General features: G+C 51.5%; 1 protein-coding gene across 3 annotated transcripts in view; it reads left to right on the top strand.

The window, feature by feature from the left end:
- FLT4 (fms related receptor tyrosine kinase 4) overlaps window positions 1-24426 on the top strand; it is a 73328-nt gene extending 48902 nt beyond the window's left edge. For 2 of the 3 annotated variants that reach the window (XM_090064929.1, XM_090064930.1), the window contains exons 11-30: window positions 192-330; window positions 3477-3585; window positions 5143-5502; window positions 5859-6005; window positions 6587-6718; window positions 7157-7263; window positions 7651-7786; window positions 8582-8686; window positions 11220-11333; window positions 11584-11672; window positions 11997-12144; window positions 13609-13703; window positions 14406-14528; window positions 14895-15006; window positions 15295-15394; window positions 15796-15901; window positions 17073-17212; window positions 18218-18338; window positions 18956-19041; window positions 20843-24426. In XM_090064929.1, coding sequence (XP_089921055.1) covers window positions 192-330; window positions 3477-3585; window positions 5143-5502; window positions 5859-6005; window positions 6587-6718; window positions 7157-7263; window positions 7651-7786; window positions 8582-8686; window positions 11220-11333; window positions 11584-11672; window positions 11997-12144; window positions 13609-13703; window positions 14406-14528; window positions 14895-15006; window positions 15295-15394; window positions 15796-15901; window positions 17073-17212; window positions 18218-18338; window positions 18956-19041; window positions 20843-21062 — 2689 coding nt within the window. In that variant the 3' untranslated portion in view covers window positions 21063-24426. The remainder of the gene's footprint in view (window positions 1-191; window positions 331-3476; window positions 3586-5142; window positions 5503-5858; window positions 6006-6586; window positions 6719-7156; window positions 7264-7650; window positions 7787-8581; window positions 8687-11219; window positions 11334-11583; window positions 11673-11996; window positions 12145-13608; window positions 13704-14405; window positions 14529-14894; window positions 15007-15294; window positions 15395-15795; window positions 15902-17072; window positions 17213-18217; window positions 18339-18955; window positions 19042-20842) is intronic. The other variant, XM_090064931.1, reaches the window with a different exon arrangement.
- The last annotated feature ends 599 nt before the right edge of the window (window positions 24427-25025 follow it).

Here is a 25025-nt window from a genome sequence, read left to right on the forward strand (position 1 = left end):
GCCCGGCTCAAGGGGTTTGGTAAGACCTGCCCACGTGGCAAATGCCATTGGGACGTGAAGTATTGTAACCGAGCCCAAAAAGTGCGTCTTGTCTCAGTGCAAGGAGCCCTCCGGGTCTCAAGCCCTCTGTTTGTCTCCTTCCCAGCTAACACCCTCTCTCCCTTCCCTTTCTCCCCTCCCTGCTATCGCAGTTGGCGACGGGCAGCAAAGCGGCATCAGCGGGACCGGATGCCCGAGTGCAAGGACTGGAAGGACGTGTCGCTGCAGGACGCCGTGAACCCCATTGAGAACATCGAGACCTGGACAGAGTTTGTAGAAGGAAGAAACAAGGTGAGGCTGTTTCTCTAGGTCCCTCCTTGTGATGCAGAGCTCTCTGGTAGTCAGGGCCGGACACGGGCATGGATGAACCGGGTACCCAGACAGAAAGGGGGCCCCAAAATGGTAATTTTTATTGTTATCATTATCATTATCTCTGGTGAAGGTGAAGTGGGGGGCAATACTAAAGGTTTGCCTGGGGCTGCCAGCAGTCTCGGTACGGTGCAGCTGGTAGTTCAGTTCAGATTAGCTCCCCGCCATCTAGCCTGCTGGACCAGCCGGAGCAACTGGGAAGGCAGAGGGCATGTCTGGGCACCCAGGGGCAGATCTTGCGGGGTTTCCACTACCGTCTTCTGTTGCCTCGTGGGTTTGCTGCCAGCCAGCAACCAAGCTGTGAAGCAAAAGTCCAAGCCAGGGAGAGAGGGGGCCCAAGACACAGAGAAATGCTGGCAGGCTAGTTCCCTGCAAACTGATAAACATCTCAAGCCTGTCTCTACCAAACCAACCTCGAGGGAAGGTTGTTCCCCGCTGTAATTAGGTTCCACCTTATCCCTTCCCCAGAGGCAAAACACTCTCCTCTGTCCCATAAACCCCCATGCTTTTGCTCTTGGACACAGGCATCACTTCTCAGGTGCAGAATCCCAGTACATGAAGTAGAGACAATCAGCTGGGGAAAGCCAGCCCACTGCTGCAAATCAGACACCAACCTATCCCCGAAGGACAGGATGGGACTCTGACCATCCTGGGATAACAACCACTCACTTGAGACTCAGTTTGGCCTGGGGGAAAAGCCAGTAAGCGGAGTGGCGTGGAAAGGCTGACACCCGGCCAGTGCCGGCGTGAATGAAAGCGTGGGAGTGCATGCATGCCCCGTGGAGCCCAAGCCGTTGGCTCTCGCAGCATGCTTCCTCCCTGGAAGGGACTCCACTCCCTCCTTCTGACGTGTGACACGGCAAAGCCCGGCCAGCGCTGAATAGCTGTGTCTCTCCATCCCTCTGGTAGCCATAAGTGTCAGAAGTATGTGCGCCCCGCCATGACTAACTTCCTGCTCCGGGCTGGAGTGTCAGGCACCAAACGCGCACAGAGGGATACAGGCTCAAGAACAAACAAACGCTCCTTGTTTCCTAAAGTCACTTCCTGTTTTCATACACACCTCCGAAGTCCCGTCCGGTTCCAACGCCCCGGCCAGGAATTCGTCGCTGTGCCAGAAAGGGTGGCAGGCGGGAAGATGCTGCCTGTGACTCTGCTCCAGCCCCTTCCCTTTGGGGGCAGTTGTCCATGGATGAAGGGCGACGTGACCGAGAGATGTAGCAGGCGCTGGTGGTGGCACCCGGCGCCTCGTAGCGTGGCTTTCATCTTTTCTCTTAGCAGCTAGCTCCCTTGGCTCTTCTCCTCCTTCTCCTGCCCCGTCCTCCTCTTTCCCATATATTCTTCCCCTCTGCCCCTCCCATGCACCTGCTCGTCAGGGGTTACTTTAATGAAATATCCAAAGGACCTCAGACAGCGAAACCAATGGGAGCCTCCAAAGCTCTGGGAGAAGAGCACTGCGCTACTTAGGAAAGGAAGTCGTGCCCTCAGATTGTGTTTCTCCTCCGACTCCTTCTCTGGGCCTCACCGCACGACTGAAGTGCTTGGGGTCCTTGTTCATGCTTAGCACTTAAAGCATCCAGGCTGCATAGGAGGAGCAAACTATCCTTGTTATAGGAACTTTAATTGTTTTTGCATTTTCTTGTTCTTTTGAGATACTGTATTGTCATAGCTTTCTGCACTGTCTTGTTGCTTTAACTCAAAAGAGGAAACCAGGATTTCATACCACAGAGCATTTCAAAGGGAAAGTGCTCAAATAACACATCGCTTTGAAGTCCGTACCTCCGCGAGGTGAAGAGGGTGGAGGAAGAGCAAATTCCAATCTTTGCTGTCGATGCTATTGTTTTTGCTGGAGACAGTTTCCTCTAATGTTGAGCAAACAACAGCCACAGAGCTGTTTACTTTGTGTTGGCTGTATCTTGGCAATGGGAAAAGGGAGCGGCTTTTTTTGAAATTTCTAAATGAAAGCTTGGGATTTACAGAATGCAGAAAAAATGGCCTAAAGCAGTGAGATCCATGGCGTTTTCAGGCCCCTGAATTTCTCCTTACGCTAAAAATACTTTAAGCAACTGCTTACTGCCCACTGAATTCAGATAGCCAGTAAGCATGTGCTTAACTGCTTTGCTGAACAGATCTGCTTTCCTGAATGAGGGCCAAGGTGCCCTTCTGATGTGAAAGGTAACTATAAAATGTAAAAACAACCTGGTAGGACTCCACATCTACCTGTGCCCCAGTTACAAATAAGCAGATGGGCTTTTTGTACCCAAACGGTAACCCAAGTCCCACAAACCTGTATTTGGAACCTGTAAATCTATCCAAGCTCTTTCCTTCTCACTCTTCCTCACCTCTACTAAATAGTTAGAGGGTATTGAGGACCCCTGGCAGAGTCCCACACTCTCCATAGCCCTCCGGAGACTTGCCCTCATGTGCTTGCTGGAAGTTAGCACACAATCCTGTTTCTGAGGCATGATTAGGAATGGGATCCTGCTCCTTATCTAGTAGCCGGGGGTGCATACACCTATGTACTAACTTTCTGGCAGTTAAGTCAACTTAACTTTTTTAAGTTGACTTAACTGTCACACTGTACACATGTAGAATCAATTTAAATGTGGTGTAAGATAATACATCTCCCAGGTGTCTTATCTTGAGTCTCATTAGGTAAGTCAACTCAGCTCACAAGATGGCTGTCACCATGTCAAGCAGCTGTACATGTATACACTCCAACATGTGTTAATTGAATTGGCTTAGATAAGTCACCTTATTTTAAGTCTACTTAATATGTGTGTATGCACCCCATATTGGCTCTGCATTGTCAATGGTCATAGAAAGCCAAAAAAGGTATTGCCAGATGTTAGATGGGGAAGATTTGATTTCTAAATGTACAGAAGCCTGTTGAAGACCAAGGGGCCAGTTTTTACACCATTTCTCTTTTTTTCAGAGTGGAACAGCACTTTATGGCTTTTTGGGGGGTGAGGAAGAGGAATTTGCTATGTGTTTTACTGCCTGCCCTGTGTTGGCCCAAGAAGAGCCTGTCTCCCCCTATCATTCATTCTGACATTTGCTTCCTTTATCAGACCGTCAGCAAACTGGTGATCCAGGAAGCCAACGTTTCCGTCATGTACAAGTGTGTTGCTTCCAACAAAGTGGGCCGAGATGAGCGGTTGATCTACTTCTATGTAACCAGTGAGTACCACAAATATGCCAGGGCAATTTCCATCCCTTCCATGGCCTGGGAATTTCCATTCCCTTCTGTCTGTCTGCCTGCTTGCAGGCCCTCAAATAGGCCAGTCCCAGGACATATGTGGCTTTGTAGGTCAAAATTAGCACTGTAAGCTCCACCTGGAAAGCCATCAGGCCACTCAAGTTGATCCCAGAGCACTTGGGTCATGCACTCACCATGAGAAATTCCCCTGAACATTATGCGTTGGCATCAGCTGCCAAATCAGGTCAAGGCATGACCCCACGGAGCAGCCTGCAGCAGGTCCATCTCAAGGTCCTGGCAGCAAACTCAGCCTCAAAGTAAAAAGTCACTATGTGCCAGCTAGTGTCGCTGCTGCAGGCTTTTACTCATCTGGTACTTGAAAAACAGTGCCCGTGCTGGCATCTTCAGGGACTCACAATGGTAGTGTGACTGAGAGTCCTCTCTGTTCCCCTTGCAACTTTCCTGCCTGCCTCTGAAGGAAGAGTTTGCAGCCTTGTTCTGTCGCAGCCGCAAAATCGGAGCGTGCGGCTCTCAGGTGTGTCTGGTGTAAGATCTCCCCCTAGTGCTGTATGCCCCAACTGCACTGGCCCAAAGGGGTTGTGCTCCATTCCCAAGGCGCTTGGTGGGAGTGCAGGGAAGAGGTGAATCCCAGAGAGCTGTGGTTAAAGTTTGGAGACTGCCAGAACTGGCTTAAGGCACAAAAAAGACAGGGAAATGCAGTATAAGAGGCCATTATATAGGCCTGACCAGCATTCCCCCTTGCTAGACAGGCCCAAGTCTCTGTCCTGGGGAGTCTGGGATTTTTGCAGGATGCCCTGGTGGTGCGGATTCAGCGTGCTCTTGAGAGTATAAACGGTTCGGGGTGGGGACTGGTCTTCATCCCTACGTGTAAAGAGCCCATCACAGCCACATGAATTGCAACAAGGCTACGCACACAGAGCTGTTGTTTGTGTGGGCAGGTGGGCACTTAACCTTGTCTGCATACACACCTCTTCAATGTGCAAAGGGTGGGTGCAAGCTCTTTTTTAGTGGAAGCAGCTTAGAAACCTGTTTTAACACTTAGGACCCTGCTACACATTCAGATGAAAGCTGGATAGAAACCAGTGGTAAATTTGTTACACTCTTTCAAGAACTCACTTTATAGCTGGTTGGCCCTTTGCATAGATGGATAGTCATTTTTATCACACGATAATTATTTTGCATGTGTGGCTGGTCTAAATTTATTGTGCAATTCATTGTGTAGTGTATGTAATGTGTAGCAGGGGCCTTAGACTGACCGCAAGGTTCAGACCTCCCAACCTCGCTGGACTTGTGACCTGGTCTTAACTTGAGCTCAGGTCTTCAGTGCATCACCTGTGACCCCTCCTAGCCATAGTTATTACTTGCCAAAATGTGAAAGCTGCAGCTGTGCTCTGGAAAGCTTTCTGTGTACAGGGTCGACTCGGGGAGTTCAGCACAGTTACAGTTCTACCCTGTAAGGCCATTCAGTGACAGATGAGCCATAAATCTCAGCCACACATGCCTTGTTTTCCTGGCAGCCATTCCCGATGGATTTAAGATCGAGACTCAGCCATCGGAGGAGCCCATTGAGGGGCAAGACCTCCAGCTGAGCTGCAATGCCGACAACTACACCTACGAGAACCTGCAGTGGTACCGGCTGAACCTCTCCAAGCTACACGATGAGGAAGGCAACCCGCTGGTGCTCGACTGCAAGAACGTCCACCACTATGCCACCAAGATGCAAGGGGAGCTGCACTTCAAACCCGACTCCAATGACGCCACCCTGCTGCTCACCATTCCCAACATCTCGCTGGGTGAGGAGGGCGACTATGTTTGCGAGGTGCAGAACCGAAAGACCCGAGAGAAGCACTGCCACAAGAAATACATCTCGGTTCAGGGTGAGGAGCCAGGGCTCGGGAGGGCAGAGGGCATGCACAAAGCCTAAATGGGCCCCATGTGCTGGGGTGGTGGAAGGGGGACAAGGCAAGGGACAGGCTTTGCATAAGTGTGCAGAGCAAGGGACATGGAGAGGACCAGGAGGGGCTGGAGCGAATGAGCCATTAGCAGCAAGGGCAAGCTTGCAGTACTGGTGTCTCCGCCAGCAGAAGCTGGGGCCTCTGCCATTGCTCTATGTAGCTCCCTCTGCCCCATTCACAGACTTCTTTCCCACTCCCGTAGGGGTCCGGGTGTTTTCAGAGCAGTAAAGCTCCTGCTTTCCTTCAGCCTCCTCTTTGTTTGCATGCTGCTCCTTTAGCCCTGGAGATCCCCAGACTGAAGCAGAACCTGACAGACATCTGGGTGAACGTCAGTGACTCGATAGAGATGCGTTGCAGGGTGGACGGCATTCACATTCCTGCCATCAGCTGGTACAAGGACGAGAAGCTGGTGGAAGAGGTCTCAGGTACATCTGGTTTGCAGGGGTGGAGCAGAAGGTGGGGGGGTCTGCCTCTACAGGACTGCCAGGCATATCTGCTATCATAGGTAGATGTGGTCTAGACTCTAGGCCCCCGTGCTGCACAGCAGGTCTGGAACAGGGTTGGATGTTAGGTTCCACCATGATTTGACTGTGTCCTCACTGGCCAAGCACATGACACCGGGGCCTGACTTGAGCGCAGGTGCATTTGTACTGTGCCTGTGCACAGCTGGGAAGCTAAGCTCGGTCCCAGGTCTTTTCACCCCAGGGTCTTCTTATGTGAGGTGTCAAACCACACCAGGGACTAGTAGCATTAGCTATTGTCTGCACGCCATCAACTTCTGTTCAGACTAGAGCACAGCTCTTACAAGGCACCCAGCTTTGAGTTGGAAACATTCAGAGATGGGGACTCCACTGCAGCCCTGGGCAAGAGGCCCCACTTGCAAATGACCCTCCCTATATAAAGCGTATGTCTTACGTTGAGTCTGAGTCTATCTAGTGTGAGGCTCTCGTCCTTCCTGGGCCTGCCCCAGCCAGCACTGATACCCGCAGCCCTCTGCACCTTTCAGGCATTGACCTGGCAGATTCCAACCAGAGGCTGAGCATTCAGAGGGTGCGAGAAGAGGACGCTGGCCTCTACCTGTGCAGTGTCTGCAACGCCAAGGGCTGCGTGAACTCCTCGGCCAGCGTCTCTGTGGAAGGTACCGTCAGCTCCCCAGCCTGTAGATGCATGGGGAACAGTCTCTTGAGGCTTAGGGTGGGGGTGCAGACAAGGGCCCCTACTGCTTCCACGGGCTTCGAGGGAGCTGGTGCAGTGGGGATCAAAGGCACCTTGGTCTTGCTGAAGGTAAGGCGTCATGAGGAGAGGGAGCGAGCATGCAACTGAGCCGTATTCTCCACAGACATGCAGCCGTGGCTCACTCACAGGGTGTTGGACCATGCTGAGGGCTCTCTGATGGGAGGCAGGGCTCTCACAGCGGCACCTGTGCTTAGCTCAGTGTGAGGGGAATGCACTGTCTCATCTCCTCCGACCCCTGCCTCCTGTGTCTCGGGGCACATGGCAAGGGTGGGCCAGGCTGGGGTGGAGAGCGGTGAATGAGCATCTTCCTGATCCCACTGTTGTCCCCCACCTCCCACAGGCTCCGATGACAAGACCAACGTGGAGATTGTCATCCTCATTGGCACGGGGGTCATCGCCGTCTTCTTCTGGATCCTCCTCATTCTCATCTTCTGTAATATCAGAAGGGTGCGTTGTGGGGGGAGAGGTGGAGGAGGGCAGGTAGGAGTGGGAGAGAGGAGCTCAAAAGCCTCTTGCATGTCCTGGAGGGAGGGCACAGCAGCTGAAGTGACCTTTCCAGCAGCACCTGCAGGCGCCTTATTCTCATGTCACTGAGAGGATGTGCACTGTATGATTCCCTGGGCTGCCTTGTTTCCAGGCACAGTGGCCACAAGGCTGGGGAGAAGGATGGGTAGTCTTGGCATTGGACTAAGGGCACAGAGCTTCCTCTGAGGGGAAGGAGGAGATCCCCTTCGAGCAGACCTGAGGGTCAGGTGTTAGGGCGCCGTACAGCCAGGGAGGAGGGTGCCTTCCCACTGGAAATGAGACTGACTCCCTGTCTGTTGACTCCTGCAGCCTGCCCATGCCGATATCAAGACCGGCTACCTGTCCATCATCATGGACCCCGGCGCAGTGCCCCTGGAGGAGCAGTGCGAATACCTGCCTTACGACTCCAGCAAGTGGGAGTTCCCCCGGGAGCGACTCCGCTTAGGTGAGGGGCAGCCAGGCCCTGCAAGCTCTGGGCTGTGCCTGAGGGTTGATCTCTCCTTCTGGGCGCCCTGCCTCCTGCCAGTATCGGGTCCCCAGCTTCTGTCCTCAATGCAGGGTACACTTGGACACCACCCTTGGGCATGATGTAGGCTTCTGGATCTCACTGCCTTGTTCCTCCGGGGCTTCTGTATGCCTGGGTTTTAGCCATGGCCGAGTCCCCAAACTCCACTCACTCTAGGGCCCTGCTTCCTTGCTCCCTGTGAAGCAAGGGTGCCAGAAGCCCGGGGCCTTCCAGGTAGTCCAAGGCTCCTTTGCAGAGGGAGCATGCTGGAGTAGGCGCCCCCCGCCCAACACACGCACCCCTGTCCCCACTTCCACTCCCTGCGCAGCCTCCGGAGGGTTGAGAGGGCTGCGTGTGGGAATGCCAGGGCTGGAATAGCGCCATCCGCCCTCGCCGTTCTGCTCCAAGGTGTTGCGCTCACCTTTCCCACAAACTCCGCTCGGGGGCAACAAATGGTGCCTCACCTCAGCAAGCGACTTCCTTCCTGTGCTTTGTCAGCGCTGGGTCTGTCTCCGCTCCCCCATTCATCCTTTCACGATGGCCCCCGGAGAGGCAGCGACCTGGGCAGTGCAAATGCTCTACTCCTTCCTCTTCCTTTTTCATCCCTTTTCTCTTCCTCCCGCTTTCCTGTTTTGTTTTTGTCCCGTTCTCCTGGCGCGGCCCCAGGCGAGCCACCTGTTCTCCCGTCACCAGGAGAGGCGCGCTACCTTCCCTCTGTCCTTCTCTTCCTGGCAGGTAAAGTCCTCGGCCATGGTGCCTTCGGGAAGGTGGTGGAAGCCTCCGCGTTTGGGATTCATAAGAGTAACAGCTGTGAGACTGTGGCAGTCAAAATGCTGAAAGGTATGGAGCCAAGGAGGCAAGAAGGATGGCTGGGGCAGACAGCAGGGGAGGAGCTGGCTGCTTGGCTAATACCTGTGTCTTACAGAAACCGCTTTCAGTGATTTAGATGAATCCTTGTCACCTCTCCAGTGCTCACGTGGTGAAAGCCCCTAGGTCTCTGCAGCCCTTGGCAGAGGATGGGGGGTGCATGGGGCCGTAAAGGGAACATGCTTCCTTCAACTTCTAGGTCTCTGGGCTTTGAGCCCTTGCTCCCATTGGCCTCTGCTAGAAGGCATCCTGTCCCCATGCGGGGGCACTGGAAAAGCTGCAGAGGAGTGGGGGCCAGCTTTACAAGGTATGCAGAAAGCTACCTTGAGGGACTGGATCTGACTCCCACTACAGTCCCGCTGGTCCTGCCCTGGTGGGGGTCCAGCCGAGGCACAGCCAAGAGTTATGGGGTCCTGACCATTTACCTCCTTGCACAGGGCTGCTGCCACAGTGCAAGTTCCCCAAACGCTCACCGTTGCTGCAGTGGCAGGAGCAGTGGTGGGGGCAGTATGGGCTCCCTTAAACGGGCACCTGGCACTGGTGCCCTGCTTACTACCCTGAGTTATGCTGCTGGAATTAGGCAGCTCAGGTGCTTTTGCAAACCCAATTAGATGCCTCCTTGTACCATTAGGTCTTGTCTAGGCTGGCCTGGCAGCACGCGGGAGCCCTCCACACCTCCACACCTGCTGCCCCCCAAAAGGCCAGTAATGTTGCCACCTGCCTGCAGTGGTGTCATTCAGCTCTGCTGTGGCAGGCATCTACCAAGCTGGCCACATTGCTCCCATTTCAGGAGGTAGCATGTGCAGAACAGGCACTGAGCACTCGGTGTACAGTGCTGTGTTCCAGCAGTGTAGCCGTACACCCAGGACCCTGGGATATCCAGCTTCCAGTTTAAGTTCCTGAGGACTGCAAGGAAATGCTCCTTCCCTGCTCTGCTTTAGGGACTTGGTTGGCCTTACTGACTCTCGGAGGAGAGAGAGAGATGGTCCTGAGCTCCACGTTTGGCCTGTGACTGACAAGGAAGCTGCTTGTCATAGAATCATAGAAAATAAGGCTGAGAGGGAACTCAAGCGGCCATCTAATCCAGCCCTTGCTCAGAGCAGGATTGGCTGTGTCGAAGCCATCCCAGACAAATGGTTGTCCAACCTGCGCTTAAACCTGCCGGTAATGGAAATTCCACAGCCGCGCTAGCTATTCTGATCCTTGCTTTCAAAGCGGATGGCATTTTGTGTTTAAAGACCGGATGCAGAGCTGGGGGAAGTAGGTTGCAATTCTCTTGAAATCAGGAGAGCTTGACCTGCCCTGCACCTGTCAGACACAGGCCCTGTCTTGGCATGCTGCTGATTTGAGGTCTCCAGCCTGTGACCACATTTTCCAACAGGCCTCTGCAGCGTCATCCTCCTGTCCTGGATGCTTAAAAACACCCCACATTATTTGAGCACACTGGGCACCACGTATATGTGCAACCCCTAAGGCAAAGGGCCCTGCACACACAGATAGGCATTAGCATGTGGAAGACATTGATCTCAGTGCCCATTTACATATGAGGGTGCACACACAAAGTCTGTGGGAGTAATTGTAGAGGCCTGTTTGAAAGCAAGACCATGTGAACATTGATTGCAATTCCCCGCCAGGCACTAACATTAGCTCTCTTCCAGCATGTAAGACTCTCTTTGGAAAGGCCCTTCCCTGCCCCCCTCCAAGCAGGGAGAATCTCTGTGGCCAAACCGCTCTGAATAGCAAGCCTTAGATCTGCTTAAAACAGGAGGAAGAAGCAGAAAATGCTCACAAAAAAGAGATGCATCTCAGTGCATGGAGCAACAACACAACACCTGGAGCATAAATAACTATTGAAGAGCAAACACTGCTGCAGCTTGCATTCTCTAGAGGAAAACTCTAGGAACAAAGAGTTACTCAAACAATGTGGTTAATATAGGAAATGAATGAAAGAATAAACTTCTGGGTCTGAACCAAGTCAGAGACTCTAACCCCAGTGTAGCTGTCTACAGCCAGGCTCTGAAAAACCCAAATTCAGTTTGTTTCTGGTTTTCCTTCAAAGGTTTTATGGCTTATTATCTCAGTCCAAGAAGTCATCGGGCCAGGTTAGAAATGCGTGGACATGTGTATGCAGACCTGACTTGGTAATTTGTCCCTCTGCCAAGTGGATTCAAACACTTCCAGCTACCACTAGCAACAGTTTGTTGGTGCAGGTTGCGTTACCTTTGGCTGCAGTTTTCAACAGCAGTAGGCTGACCTACCGTAACTTAGACTAGCAATACAGCTGGGCGGGATGGAGGAGTCTACCGGTCATATTTTTATAAGACAAGGTAGTAAGACCTCGTCTACACTGGTGCTACTGCCTTGCTAACGGGTACCATGTTTGACACAATTATGATCTGAGCCGACGTAGTTTTGAGGTTACTGGGGATAGGGCCTTAGTGAAAACAAGTATGGAGAAAGGGGCTTTAATCCAAGAGGATCCATACTCTGGTGTGTATTTTTGCAGAGGGAGCTACTGCAAGTGAGCACAAGGCACTGATGTCCGAGCTGAAGATCCTCATTCACATTGGAAACCACCTCAATGTTGTTAACCTGCTGGGCGCCTGCACTAAACCCAATGGTAAATATCCACCGTCCCTGGGACAGCTGGCTGGGAAGTGAGTCCAGAGTTCTTCCGCCTCACACAGTGCATCATTTCCCCTGTGAGTGCGACAGCAGAGGAGCGTGAGTGTTGGGATGCATCGGTACGCATCCGGGAGCGCATGTGATGACGTGTCTGCTGAGCAGAGTGGAACTACACGTGGAGGAAGTCAGGGCAGATTTAGCTCTCCGTCCAGGAAACTGCTGACGCCTTTGTTTCTTCTCTCGAGGCCCCCTCATGGTGATTGTGGAGTTTTGCAAATATGGAAACCTCTCCAACTACCTGCGGACCAAACGAGAAGGATTCAGTCCTTACAGGGTACGTAGCCTATCTTACCTTGCAGCATGTTAGCAGACCTTGCCCCATGGTTAGGGAAGGAAGAAGCGTGCAGATGGCTTGGAGCAAGCCTGAGTCTGACGGTCAGGTGCAATGAAGCCTCACGGCTAGGCATGTGCCGGTTCCATGTGATGGTGCTGCTGATGGGTGAATGCAGAGTGTGCATCACTTGCTGCCCAAGGGAGGATTGGTGCATCCAGGCCAGGGTGGGGTCCCTTTGGCAGACCAGAGCTGGGAAGCGTAGGGTACAAAATGTGGTGACGAAATCGCTGCTGTGCGTCTTACACTGAGCTGTTTGCTTCAAAGGAGAAATCACCCAGACAGCGCATCCAGGTCCGGTCCATTGTCGAGGCCGTGAGAGCAGACAGGAGGAGTCGCTCGGGTACCAGCGACAGTGCAATCTTCAGCAGGCTTCTGATGAACAAGAGCCAGACAGCACAGCCAATACAGGAAAGTGAGTAATCAGCCCTGGCCTTCACTATTTGCTGCCTGTTTCATCCCATTAAATTAGTGCCAGGTTTAATTACCACTGAATCGTTAGGGTATCTGTCAACGTGCAGCAAGCAGCCCTGACTAACAGGGGCAGGGGAGTCCAGTGACGTTGGTCTGATTGCTTTCCTTGCCTTAGCTGGAATCCTGTGGCCTCTTGTGATAGCGTGGGCTCTGAGGTTACCAAGCCTAGTATGCGGTGATTAGTGCTGTCTCTGAACAAGCCTGGCAACTTGTTTAAGATGCAGAATAATCCTTAGCTCGTACTAACAAAGAGCTTCTCACCTGGAGCTCTCAAAAGTTTCACAGCATCTTCCCCAGTGTGCAAATGGGGAAACTGAGAAAGAGGAAGATGAGAATGTCCCTCCTGGGGGCAGAGAGCAGAGCTGGGAACACAGCCCAGATCTCCTGACCAGATGCTTTGTTCAGGTTCCTAACTGGGGTGACCAGGTCACATGGGGGACCAGTCACTTCCTTGTGGTTGCACATTAAGGTCCTCTCCCCATGTGAGGCCAGCCCATGCATCTTCTTCCTCCTCATGTGAGCAAAGATACAGAGAAGTTCCAGAAAGAGAGATGGTGCCCACTCCTTCCTCCCTCTAACTGTTCATGGTCATGTGTTCTTGGTAGTTTGTTGTACCCATCTTTTCTCTCTGTTTATAAACCCAGATCGTGCATTCTTTGAGCCAGCAGCAGCTTTTTATGCATGAATAGTATCTAGTGCAATGGGGCCCTAATCTGCCAGGACCCCAGCTCCTACTCAATACTCACAAGCAACTGTAGTAATCAGTGGTTCATCTGAAAGCATCCTCTCCCCCAAGCTCTGTGGATTGGCACAGGCTCTGTCAATCATGATTGAAAAGCATCAGCTGCAGAAGGTTTCTTCCTGGACTTGAACAGCCTTTCTTAGTGAACACGTCATCATCTGAAGTGGTCGCAGGAAAAACCCTAGACGTGTGGTTCTCATTATTTTTAGACTCAAAGCTCTCTTGGGTAAACGTGGGCACTCCTTAGGAGTCTCAAACAATACCAGCTCTTAGTTTTCACTCATTTTTTAGCTACAGAAAAATAGTAGAGTAATTCTTCTGTTGCAAAGAAGTCAGAAAAATCACAACGGGGCAGAACGTTTTTAACACTCTGGATTCCTATTTGAAGTCTCTGAGCTTATCTTGTGAATTATGTTTGCACACCTAACCATGCTACCACTGCCTGGCACCCTACAGCACTCCTGAAAGGATCTTGAGGCACCCCGGTTGAGAGTCACTGTTCTAGACTATAGCTGGTCCTGTTAAGAAATAGGCTGCATTAAACATCCTGGTAGTTTGCTGAGGTACTGAGCTCATCCAGCAGTTCTGGAGGCAAGCGGGGGTGGAAGGTGAAGTCTATCAGCCAGGGAAGATAATGATTTTTTTCTTTCACTTCTGGGACAGTGGATGATTTGTGGCAAAGTCCTTTAACTATGGAAGACCTGATCTGCTACAGCTTCCAGGTGGCACGGGGCATGGAGTTCCTAGCATCTAGAAAGGTGAGCTTGCCTTATGTATCCTGATTCTGTTTCCTATCTCTCTGTCTTGATAGGTCTCTCACAATATCCATATAATAGAAATGAAGGTGGGGGTGTACGTACGTGTACACTTCTCTGTGTCTGCTCTCCATCTCTAAAATGGCAATGGCGTTTCTCTGTCTGTATTGATATATCCTCACGAAACCATTGCACTGGAAGGAGCTATTACCATTGCCATTTTATAGATGGGAAGCTTGCACCGAGAGAAACGAAAGGACTTGCCCTGAGCTCATGGGAAGTCTGTGGCCAAGCTGGGAAGACAGCTGAGTTCCTGAGCCCTGCCCTGTCCCTTAATCATACAACCAATCTTCTTTTGGATTTTTGTCTTTCCCCTACTGCCAAAAACCCCAAACCAGAATGCTGTGGTTTCCAGAAGGGGGAAGCAGGAGTCATTTGATTCTGCTCTGGGTTTCATATTTGTTCTGATTCTGACTTAAGTGCCCTGAGCACGATGCATGTTCATTTGCTCTTGAGAGGTCTGCTTCTTCCTTGTGAGCTCCCTGGAGTCGACTGCAGGTGTCCAGAGGTAAAGGAGTTTCTAGGGGCTGCTTTCATGGCTACAAGCAAGTGAGGGGGAGATGCAGCAGTTTTTCCACCTCCCTTGGCTGACCCTGCACAAACTCCACTCATTCTGATCTTGCCCCTCTTCCTGTTCTCCCCTAGTGCATCCACAGAGATCTAGCAGCGCGCAACATCTTGCTGTCAGAGAACAACGTGGTGAAGATCTGCGACTTCGGTCTAGCCCGGGACATCTACAAAGACCCCGACTATGTCAGGAAAGGCAGCGTGAGTAGAGAATCTCGGCTTATGCACATCTGGATTGGGCCTGGGGCTACCCTGTGGGTGGTAAATACAAAGGAGGAACAGAAAGAGATGACTGGGCAGGAGAAAACTTAAGTGATCTGTCCCTCAGTGGGAACATAATACTTAGAGATTGATATATTTACAGCTGTCACCACAGAACAGGGATGTAACGTTTTGATGCACGGATGTTTCTTCTCCCTTAGCTGACATCCATCCTTATCCCTTCTGCCCGTGAAATAGCCCGGGGTGGGGAAGCTGTTCTGGGTCTCATTTCTCACACTGGTACCCATAGGTCTGTTCCAGGTTGCAAGGATGACCCTGTTCCTACGGCATGTCTCTGTCCCACAGGCTCGCCTTCCCTTGAAGTGGATGGCTCCAGAAAGCATCTTTGACAAGGTCTACACCACCCAGAGTGACGTCTGGTCCTTTGGAGTCCTGCTCTGGGAGATCTTTTCTCTAGGTCAGTGCTGAGATGGGGGGGGTACCATGCACTTCCGAGGGAGATCTTCTGCAGAGCAGGCTTGGCATACAGGACAGGCGGCCTTTTCAGCAGTACCTCTGAAAGCACGGTGGGAAAAGAAAGACTGCACCTTCCAGTGTGAGACAGAGTGTGAAAGAAGAGGATGGAGAGGGAAGCAGCATCACACCTGCCTCTCCAGCATCACACCTGCCTCTGCAGGACAAGATGCAGGTGTCCTGCAGATTTCATTTCCCCTATTCCTTATCATCTTTGAATTTTCCTCTCTAGGTGCCTCCCCTTACCCTGGAGTCCAGATCAATGAGGAGTTCTGCCAGAGACTCAAGGATGGTACCAGGATGAGAGCTCCTGAATACGCCACGGCAGAAATGTGAGTGGGACACTTCTGACTCAAACCACAGAGCCAGGAAGGCTGAGGGAAGGTCACCCATGCTGGATAGATGCCCTTTCTCTTTCAAACAGTGTATTTGCAACTCTTTAGTTTGTGCCCCAGAAAGCATTGTCTTCAGGGACGAGGCTGAAGACAAATAAACGTAAAAGGATGCCCGAGTCAGAGCTGCTTAGGACAGCTTGACTTCAGGCTTCCTTCTATCCAGGGTAGCCAAACCGGGATGGTGTTGTAGAAAGCTAGGTATTCACCTGAGAGAGATCATTCGCTCCATCACTGGGCTGTCACCACCTGTCTAAGCGGCCCTTGCGTTCAGCTGAGGACTGCAGGCTGCCTGAGAAGGGTGAGTTTTATGAAAAGTGAGCACTGTTTCCTCCTGGCAGTTACCGCATCATGTTGAGCTGCTGGAATGGGGACCCCAAGGAGAGACCCACGTTCTCAGACCTGGTGGAGATCTTGGGGGATCTTCTACAGGAGAACGTCCAGCAGGTGAGGCTCTTACAAACCATCACAGCCCAGCACAGTGCTGGGCCCGGTTCCTTCAAGCAGCCCTTTCTTCCTTGCGCTACTAGTTATCCACCTCTCACCTACAACCTCCTCTGACACCATGCATGTGTGTGTTTGTGTGTGCGTGCATGTGCACGAGTGGACAGATGAACAGATGGTAAATCTGCATAGCAACATGGAAAATACACGGAGGGACATGTGCTGAGGTTCAGACTCACACAGTTGTTATCTGTATCGCTCTGTGACATGCGTGTTTCACTGTAGTCCCCAGCACAGCATTGCTAGCTAGCTTGCTGGGAGTATAGCCAACTGCTTGTTCTTTCTCAGTTGCCTCCACGTTATGGAGTTTCTAAGCTGCCTTTACCTCCTGGCAAGTCCTTGCCTCTGTCAGGCACCAGTAATGAATACCAGGCATTAGCAAGGCTTTTTGAAACTGTATCTCCAAATTTGAATGTCATGGGCACGCAGACCAGCCAATTATCCTATTAACCATCAATGGTGACATACAGATGTATCTACACATGCTCCTAATTACTGCCATGCAGTAGTTGATCAGATCTGATTTGCCATGCAGTGAACATGCAGCTCTGGTTCATAGTTTCCTTGATCATGCTTCAAAATTAACCCTTTTGCTGCTGTGCCCCAGGGCAAATTCATCCCAGGTGCAGCTGCAGGCTTTCCAAATGCTGTTGTCCCATTAGTGTATCACAAAGGGACACATCAGGCATAACACTCTGCAGGTGCTGGCCAGAAGTCAACACAGTACAGTGGCACATCCGACGCACAAGACATCCCCAATATGGGTGGGGGGTTGATTTCTGTGCACTGTACGTAGCATCCATTGTGGCCTACAGGCTGTTAGACTTCAATCTAACAGTGAACCCTGGGGTAAATGTCAGTAGAATAAGTGCTGCACCTGCTTTCTACCAACATCCCCACAAGAGGGAAGCTGAGGAGCTGCATCCTTTCCAAGATAGGGGATTAGCTACTTTCTTTCTCCTTGCTGTTCCTCCAGTGCACGCACATCCGCACATACTCGCAGCCCCCGTAACACACCCAGCCTCCTCCCTCACTGGGCTCAAGGGAGATGGTTTTGGCCTGCCCACTCCTGCTGTTTTCCATGCACCTCCTCAGCTGTGTTCCCTCCCACCAGGAAGGGAAGGATTACATCCCGCTGAACGACTCGCAGAGCTCGGAGGACGACGGCTTCTCCCAGGTGCCTTCCTCTGCCCAGCAGAACTCTGATGAAGAGGAGTTTGACATGAGGATACGCTGCCACAGTTTAGCAGCAAGGTGAGTCCCTGATGCCTCCTGGGAAGTGTCTTGATGGGACAAAGAACCCTGCCAGGAGCTGATCCCATAATGATGCCCTTTGGAAAATCTCCGTAGAGCTAAGCTTTGGGGATGCCCTTTAAGCAGATCTGAGTCCGGTGCTGGGAGGCAAAGCTTCCTCATTGTGTTCCTGGTGTCCAGCAAGAGACCTCATGCCTGAGCAGATCATCTGCATCGACCTCCCACCACCAGCAATGCACTCCAGACCCTGGATTCCTATGGCAGGGAACTACCTGTCTAGTTTGTCGCTGCCAATCCATCAGGTGCCTTCTTTTGTCCACTTTTAAGTGACTCAAGAGATGGGTCCTGTGCCTCAACCCTTGGGAGGCTGTTCAGTGATTGCAGGGCAGGGCTTGGACAGTATTGATGCATGGAAAATTTCCTCTCTTATCCACTGTCTCTCACCACCGATCCACAGTGTCTCTGGTGGTTAAGCTCTAGGACATGGCTAAAAAGCTGAATAGCCAAGGTGTGTAGGATGACAGAAAGCTTTTAGTGACTGCAGTGCCTGCCTGGTTGCCTTCCTCCCTGGTGGGTGCTTCTCCATCGCCGGAGGAGCAGTGCCCCAGGCCTCCATACAAAAAAACTACAGCTCTCAGTTCCAAAATGATACCTGTTATTAGACCAACTGGGAAATCACAAGAAAAGTGTCCTGCCAATTTCCCAGTTTTGGTCTAATAAAAGGTATCATTTTGGACCCAAGAGTTCTAGGTTTGTGTATGTCTTCTTGTCTCAGACCAACACGGCTACCAAGTACATCCCAGGCCTCTGTGCCACTGTGTTAAAAGAAGAAGGTTAGCACACAGGTGTCTAGAAACTGCCAGAGCCCCCTGACTGCCTGTGAGAGTTGCCTGCTCACCAAGATAAGCTCTTTGAGGGGAGCCCAAGACAGGTGACCTTTTGCAGAGCATGAATCTAGAGAGTGGCTTATTCGTTTTCTCATGTGCTGCCTGTTTCTGTTGACAGATACTACAACTGCGTGTCATTCCCCGGCTGTCTGACTGGGGGGAATCAGATAAGGTGTCCGTCCAGAATAAAGACATTCGAGGAGTTCCCCATGATGCACACCATGTATAAAGCACACCCGGTGAGTGCAGCCTGGGGGACAAGGGCAGGTGAGGGAAGTGCATTATTTTCTGGCCCATTCACTGTGAGATAGACAGAGGGAGAGTCGTTACCCATATGCGGTCTATCTGTTCATCTCTGTACTACCCAGTCCAGCCCCGTGCATGTTTGTCACCATCATGTGCAGTATTTCTGTATAGCCATCGCTGGCCTGTCTGAGTGTTGAATAGATAGCTTAGAAATTACATTAACCTCCATTTTCCCACAGTTTCAAAAATTAATTCCCCAGCTACTGAGGGGCCTTGTCAGAAAAATGCCGGGTGCCATGCTGTTTGCTGGGACAGGTCATACCTTCAGCGAAAGGAAGCAGATGTTCAAAACCAGTCGCCTAAAGTACACACACAAACCCTGCATTTGAAAATGTGACTTCCAGAGGCTGCTTCTGAAAGCTGAGGCCCACTGAAACCACAGCATCCCCTGGCAAAAATGTCTCCCACCTCCCTCAGCGCTGCCACCTCTCTAGCAGATAGCTCTGGTGTGTGCTTTCATGAATGATGCTTTCCACCCCACAATGCCAGCAGGAGTGGAAGGACCACTTGGTAGGGCTGGTACTGATAATGCTCCCTTGCTTCCACCCAGGACAATCAAACGGACAGTGGGATGGTTCTGGCCTCTGAGGAGTTTGAGAGGATAGAAAACCGACACAGAAAAGAAGGTGGATGCAGGTATCTCCTACTCGGACCCCCTTGGCTGAGTTCTGCTGCCTGCTTTAGGACTCCTGCTACTGAAGGCAGGGAGCTGTGCATCTCCTGGTTGCCTCCCCATAGACTTGCTCCTAGCAGCTGCATTCCTGGAGCCCTTTGCCAGGAGAGGCCTGAGTGGGCACATTACTTTTGCAGGAGCAAAAGGAATAAGCGTTAGAAAGTGGTAAAATCCTATACCACCTGTTGCTATTCCAGGGCCAGGCCCTTTCTGTATCCCTTCTCATTCTATATTATGGCTAATTTCCAATATCCAGAAGTTGAGAGTGAGACCACATCCACTTCTCACCTTCCCAGAATATCCCTCCTCTCCCCAGAGACAAAGGCCGGTGCCCTGTGTTAGAAGGTGGAGGACAGGTCTGCCCCATGCAGGTATGCACCCTGACTGGCATGGCCTCCAGCTTGCCCTGCCCATCTGCTCCCCACCCACACCCTCTGAACTGGGAAATGTTCCAATAAAGACTCTCTAGGATCCAAAGAGTGAGGTCGCAAGAGCAGCTGCAGAGGGTCACCCCAGAACAACAGCATAATGCACTTCTGGGTTCAGAGCGTGTGTGCAGGGTGTGTCAGGCATGGTCCCGCTGGGACATGCTGCCACTGGGGCAGGAGGAGGGCAGAGAGGCCTTGCATGAGTTACGCACAAGTTTGCTCTGGGGAAACCCAGCCCCTGAGTCTGCAACTGCCTACCCTCCTCCATCACCTTGGACTCAGCATCCTTGCCTTGGGTTTTAGACCCTTGGGCATTTAGCCCCAACCTGTCCTCCAGGCATGCTAACACATCAGCCTGCTCTCAGGGACACACCAGCTTTGATTATTGCCTGTTCACTCATCCCTCAAGCATCAGCACATTTCCTTCCAGGCCACAGCTGCACTGGGGAAGATCTCCTGCCAGACTTCCCAGAGGCACTCCTCTTCCTAAATCTGTCCTTGAAGCCTTCCTCTGCCACTTGCTGCCCAGTGGCCTTAGACAGGGGGGAGCTGAGGTTTCTGTTTTCCTGCAAAACTTTGTGTTGTGCCCTTGTCTTCCCCCTCTTCCCTCCTGTCTGTCCATCTCAGCCACCAACTGCATCCCGTCTGACACCTCAGCTGTGACCGTGGTGGGGCAGGGGCTGTCTTCTTTGTTACTTGTCTCTACCTGATTGCCTTCCCAGGTGCACCAGCCACTGTGCAGGGCTCTATAGAGACCACTACAACCACTGAGCTGGAACAGCTGCCAGCAAGTGGCCCTGGGAGAACCGTTCCCACACATGCACACCCCCAAGTGTCAGGCCTGGTGCTGGGTATAGGATTTAAACCTGGGTGCACAGTGTGTTTGTGCCCTAGGTGACTGGGCTGTTACCCCTCTGGGCTGTACTGTGTCATGCTCAGGCTGTTAGCAGACCCAGGTTCAGCTTGCTTGGACAGACTGTCGGCACACTCGGTGTCAGCACTGGTTGCTAGCTTGCTTCTTCCTAGTAGCTTGGATGTGCTTTCTATTAGCATGCTGGGGATTAACTCCTCAGGGCCCCCTGGCTGTTAGCTCGCTGGCATGGGCTGGTGGCAAGCATCCCCAGCTTGTCGGAGGCACTAGGTGTTAGCACACCAGGGGTTCCCCTCACATGCACTGCCTGTGGGGTGTGGACACACCAAGCAAGTCTCTCTCTCCTGTCCCTGCCTTGGCAGCTCTTTAGGGGAGTCTCCCTGGTGCGGGGAAGCCTTGCAGAGCGATGGGGGTTCCCGGGGGCTGCTTGGGACTGATTCTCTGCACCTCTCTTCCCCCTTGCAGCAGTAAAGGGCCCGGTTGGAACATGGAGCTGGCAGAGGAACAGTCGGACCTGAGGGGCAGGGCTCGGCCATCATGTCAGTCCCAGGTCAGAGGCCAGACTTTTTACAACAGCGAATATGGGGAGCTGTCAGAACACTCGGAGGATGGCAGCTGCACCCCGCCCGGGGAGGGGGCCAGCCCCTCCGCCCTCCAGGCATCCTTCTTCTCGGAGCAGTACTGACGGGCACGGGCAGCAAAGATGCCATGCCGAGACCCACCTTCCACCCCCCGACGCTGCATCGCCACTGCCATACGGAGCTTCCCCCTTGAGCTTCCCCTTCGAGCCAGAAGGAACCCCAGCAGGAAACCCATGCAGAGCACAGGGAGAGAAGGAGAGACCCCTCTGGACACCGACTGATGCCGCGACTCAAGTTGCCGCCTCGCGGGGGGGACCCCTGAGCAGTGGGTGTAATGAGATCTGCCTGGGTCAGACAGGCGGGTGTCCCTCCCAAGCACTGTAGCCCTTCTCTTTGCATCCCGGCTCCATGCAGACAGGACTCCACTCCATAAGCCGTGGTTCAGGTCAGATATAAATAGAACCGTCTCCATCCTGACATGCAGCCTGAAATTGCTTTCCTGGGATTGTCTTTTCTGCCTCTCCTCCCCACTTCAGCCACTGAGGAAGGGGGCAGGATCAAAGGGAAGAAACCCCAACCAGCAGCAAAAGCAGGCCATTTCCCAGAGGCAGTTGGGTAGATCCCAGGGGATACCCACCCATGCCATCCCTGCTCCCCAGGTCCATCCCATCCCAGCATTCCTCCGGGAATAATGCCCAGGCCTGCTTTGAGTGTCTTACCAGGTGGGTTATTTTTGCCATCTTAAAGCAACAGGCCTGGAAACAGGCAGCAGCCAGTAGCTGAAGTCCTCCAGATGAAGTATTATTGAAGACCCTATGAAAAAGCAGAGGTTTATCCCCTCTGTGCTGGCAGCAGGGAGCTAAGCAGCCTTTCCCCAGGGCTGTGCTGAGATCATTTGTTGCTCAGATAAGAAAATAAATGACAAAGCCATGTAAATCTCAGCTGGCTTTTCAAGGCAGAGGGAGAAAATCAGTGTTTGCTGGAAGGAAAAGGATCAAGCTGGCAAGGAGCAAGGTGTTTATATGCAAACTGCTGCAAGTGCTTTACAAACAATGGGGGAGACCAAGCGGAAAGACAAGGCTCCTTTCCTTGTAGCACTTGTTTGCTGGCATTGCTGCACAAGTGGAAGAGAGGCTTGTGTGCAGGGATCGGTAAGCACTATTAAGCCTGGACAGATAAGCGTGCTCCCTATCTATGAGCCCCACTTTAGGCAGCCACTGCTCCAGCAGACAACACCCCCTCTGCCAGGCTCCTCTGCAGCTCCTGTCATGGCAGAGCCTCCGATGTGTGCCAGTCTCGCATCCCGGTAAGCTTTGCTGGTCAGCCGTGGGGCTGGGTAGCAGTACCCATATGTTCTTTAGGAGCTGCTTCAGTGGCTTTCTGTATATGCAAAACCACGTGAATGAAGAAGATCTGGGGAATCTCTCTGCAGGCCCTTTGGGACACATGTTGGTTCTGGTTCCCTGCCATTCTCCACCTGCCTTTTCTCTGCTCCTAATGCATGCAGGCACATCAGAGGCTTCTTCTGAAGAGGCTGGTTTGAGCAGCTTGTGAGCTTCCCTCCAGCATCTCTGATCCCTCATCCCCCTCCCTGCTGGAAGCTCCCTATCTCACTGGCATCTCAGCACCCAAGGAACTCTGCTTGCGGGCCAGGCTTCTTTGTATAAAATAAGGGGGTTATTTGGGCTTTTTTGTTGTTGTTGTTGTACCAGACACGTGTTTTCCAGACTCTGTTTCTTCCCTAAGAAGGCTTTATGAATTTCTAAGCCTGTCCCTCAATGCCCATGCCTTTCCTGCGTTGGCCCGTGCCTTGTGGGTGCACTCAGTGTCTGCTCTGTGTAATATCAGTTCTCCTCTGCACACGTGCGGCTATTTTTCGCTCTCCCCTTGGCAGAGGGGAGGTTACGCCCGCTTCGCACTGCTGAGGTCTTATATCTGCTTCAGGGCAAGCAAAAAACCAAGCTGAATGTAGCCCGCTCTCTCCAGGGCAGGCATCCTCCATAGCAGCCTGCCTTCGTCTATACATAAAACAGCAAGTAACACACTCTGCAGAAGGCCTCACAGCTTTGTGTATGGGATGGCTGAAATGTAGCCTTGTTTAAACAAGGTCCTAATGCAGCTCCCTTGACCAGTGTGAACGCATGGGTTTGAAACACATTATTTCCCTTCACAGGCAGTGAGCTTGCACTGCTGAGCAGTGTCTCAGCATTCAGAACATGCACTCACGCTATAACTGGTGTACAGAGACCAACCTGTGGAAAGGTTACGGTATTAAAGTCCGTGGTCAGAGGTGACCTGGACGAGTCTCTGAATTTCAGCGGTGAGGAGCTGGAGTAATATTTAATTTTTATTGTTCCAGTCATTCAAAATGGACAGAGGTTTTCTTTGTTGCCTATTGTTTGCACCATCTTGACTGGGAGGAAAAAAATCAAATCCTATTGCATCTGCAACAAGAGAAAGATATGAATAGTGCACCCATAATATGAGCATGTACCATGTGCTGTGCAGACGTGCCCTCTAATGAAGCATGAACGTAATGCGTGAATCTGGACGGTCACAGACAATTGTATTCTTGGTCTTTTACAACCATTCAAGCAAGATTCAAATTCTAGTTTCATAATGTGATGTTCTTTTCAGTGTTGTGGCCACCTCAGTGAGTATTAAACCTTCCAGAGTTTTACAAATCCACTTTTCTATTATTTCTTTCATTTTTTATTTGGCGCAGATCAGGACAACCGATGACATGATGCTGGCAGTTGGGTTTTTTTGGCTCTGGTGTCTAATACTATTTGGGTTTTTGACAGTCACAGGATTATAGTTCAGGTTTATAGTCCCTGCTAATTTCTATACCTACTGGGTTATAACAGCACCCTCACTTCTTTTGTCACTGCACCTACTTGCCATCGTCCCTTAAAAATGACTGTACTTCATATACCCAGAGTTTCCTTTTTCTTTGCCACTCATTGATACTGATAAAAGACATTCCTCCCTCGTGAAAGTAAAGGATTTGATTCCAAGCAGTCATGAATTCTCTGCCTGCACATACACATGCTCATACCCTGAACATGCATCAGACCTGTGTATCCAGTAATACTTCATTTATATGACAACATTTTAAACTGGTACCAGTTGTTGCCCCAGCAGCATTGAATGTTTTGGTGAAGTGGACTTTGATAAAAGTAGGATATTAGGGGTTCTGCATGAGTGAGTAAGTGTGTTGTGTGTGAGAGTAAGTGGGTGTTGTGAGTGTGAGAAAGTGTTTGTGTGTTTGTGAGTGTTGCCGTTACCTAGAAGTACCCATGGGTTTTACAACCCACTGTATTTGAGTCCTATCTCTGGAAGTTCATGGTTATATATCAAACCAGTTAAAACACTTCTTTCTTTCTTCTCCTCGTATAGTACTTGTTATACTTTGTCATTAAGAGTTTTGTTGTAATATCTGAATGTGAAAGATTAAATAAAGTTATAACTTGCACCTGCTGCCTGTCATGCCTGAGGCCACCCAGCACCGGATACCGAGGTGTTGATTCTCGGCAAGTCCCGGTGACTCTGATCTTTACACAGAACTCGAGCATGAATCCAAGCTATCTTGAGATCCAGCTCAAATCAATGAACATGCTTTGGCTTCATCTTTTTTTTTTTGTGCCCCTTTGCATTTCCTTCTTGCAGCCAGGAAGCAGCTGTGCTGGTGGTGGCATTTCCATCCCAGGTTAAAATATAAGTGTTTTCTCATGAGATCTTTGGATAAAACCAAATGCATTTTGGATAAGTATGGCTACCTAATCCCACCGGGCCCCAGAATACAAGCTAAAACCTAAGGAAGAGGGAGGAGGTTCCTTACTGGAGGTTTGGGGATTTTTTGCCTAGTCATAATCCACTGAAACGGACCCCACTTCCACAGTTCCTGTCCCCGTGGTGGCACAGGCCCCAGAAGGCTGTGACGTGGATAGCTTTTATCCAGTTGCAAAGATATATGAATGTGTTCCTTCAAACCTGGCGATGTGCTGAAATCAACAGGCAGGAGTCAGAGCGGGCCCTGAGATGCCCTTCCCCGGGGTCCCAGACCC

The sequence above is a fragment of the Crocodylus siamensis genome, chromosome 10 (assembly GCF_052110815.1).
Source record: "Crocodylus siamensis isolate JL-2025a chromosome 10, ASM5211081v1, whole genome shotgun sequence".
In the NCBI taxonomy this organism is placed as follows: Eukaryota; Metazoa; Chordata; order Crocodylia; family Crocodylidae; genus Crocodylus; species Crocodylus siamensis.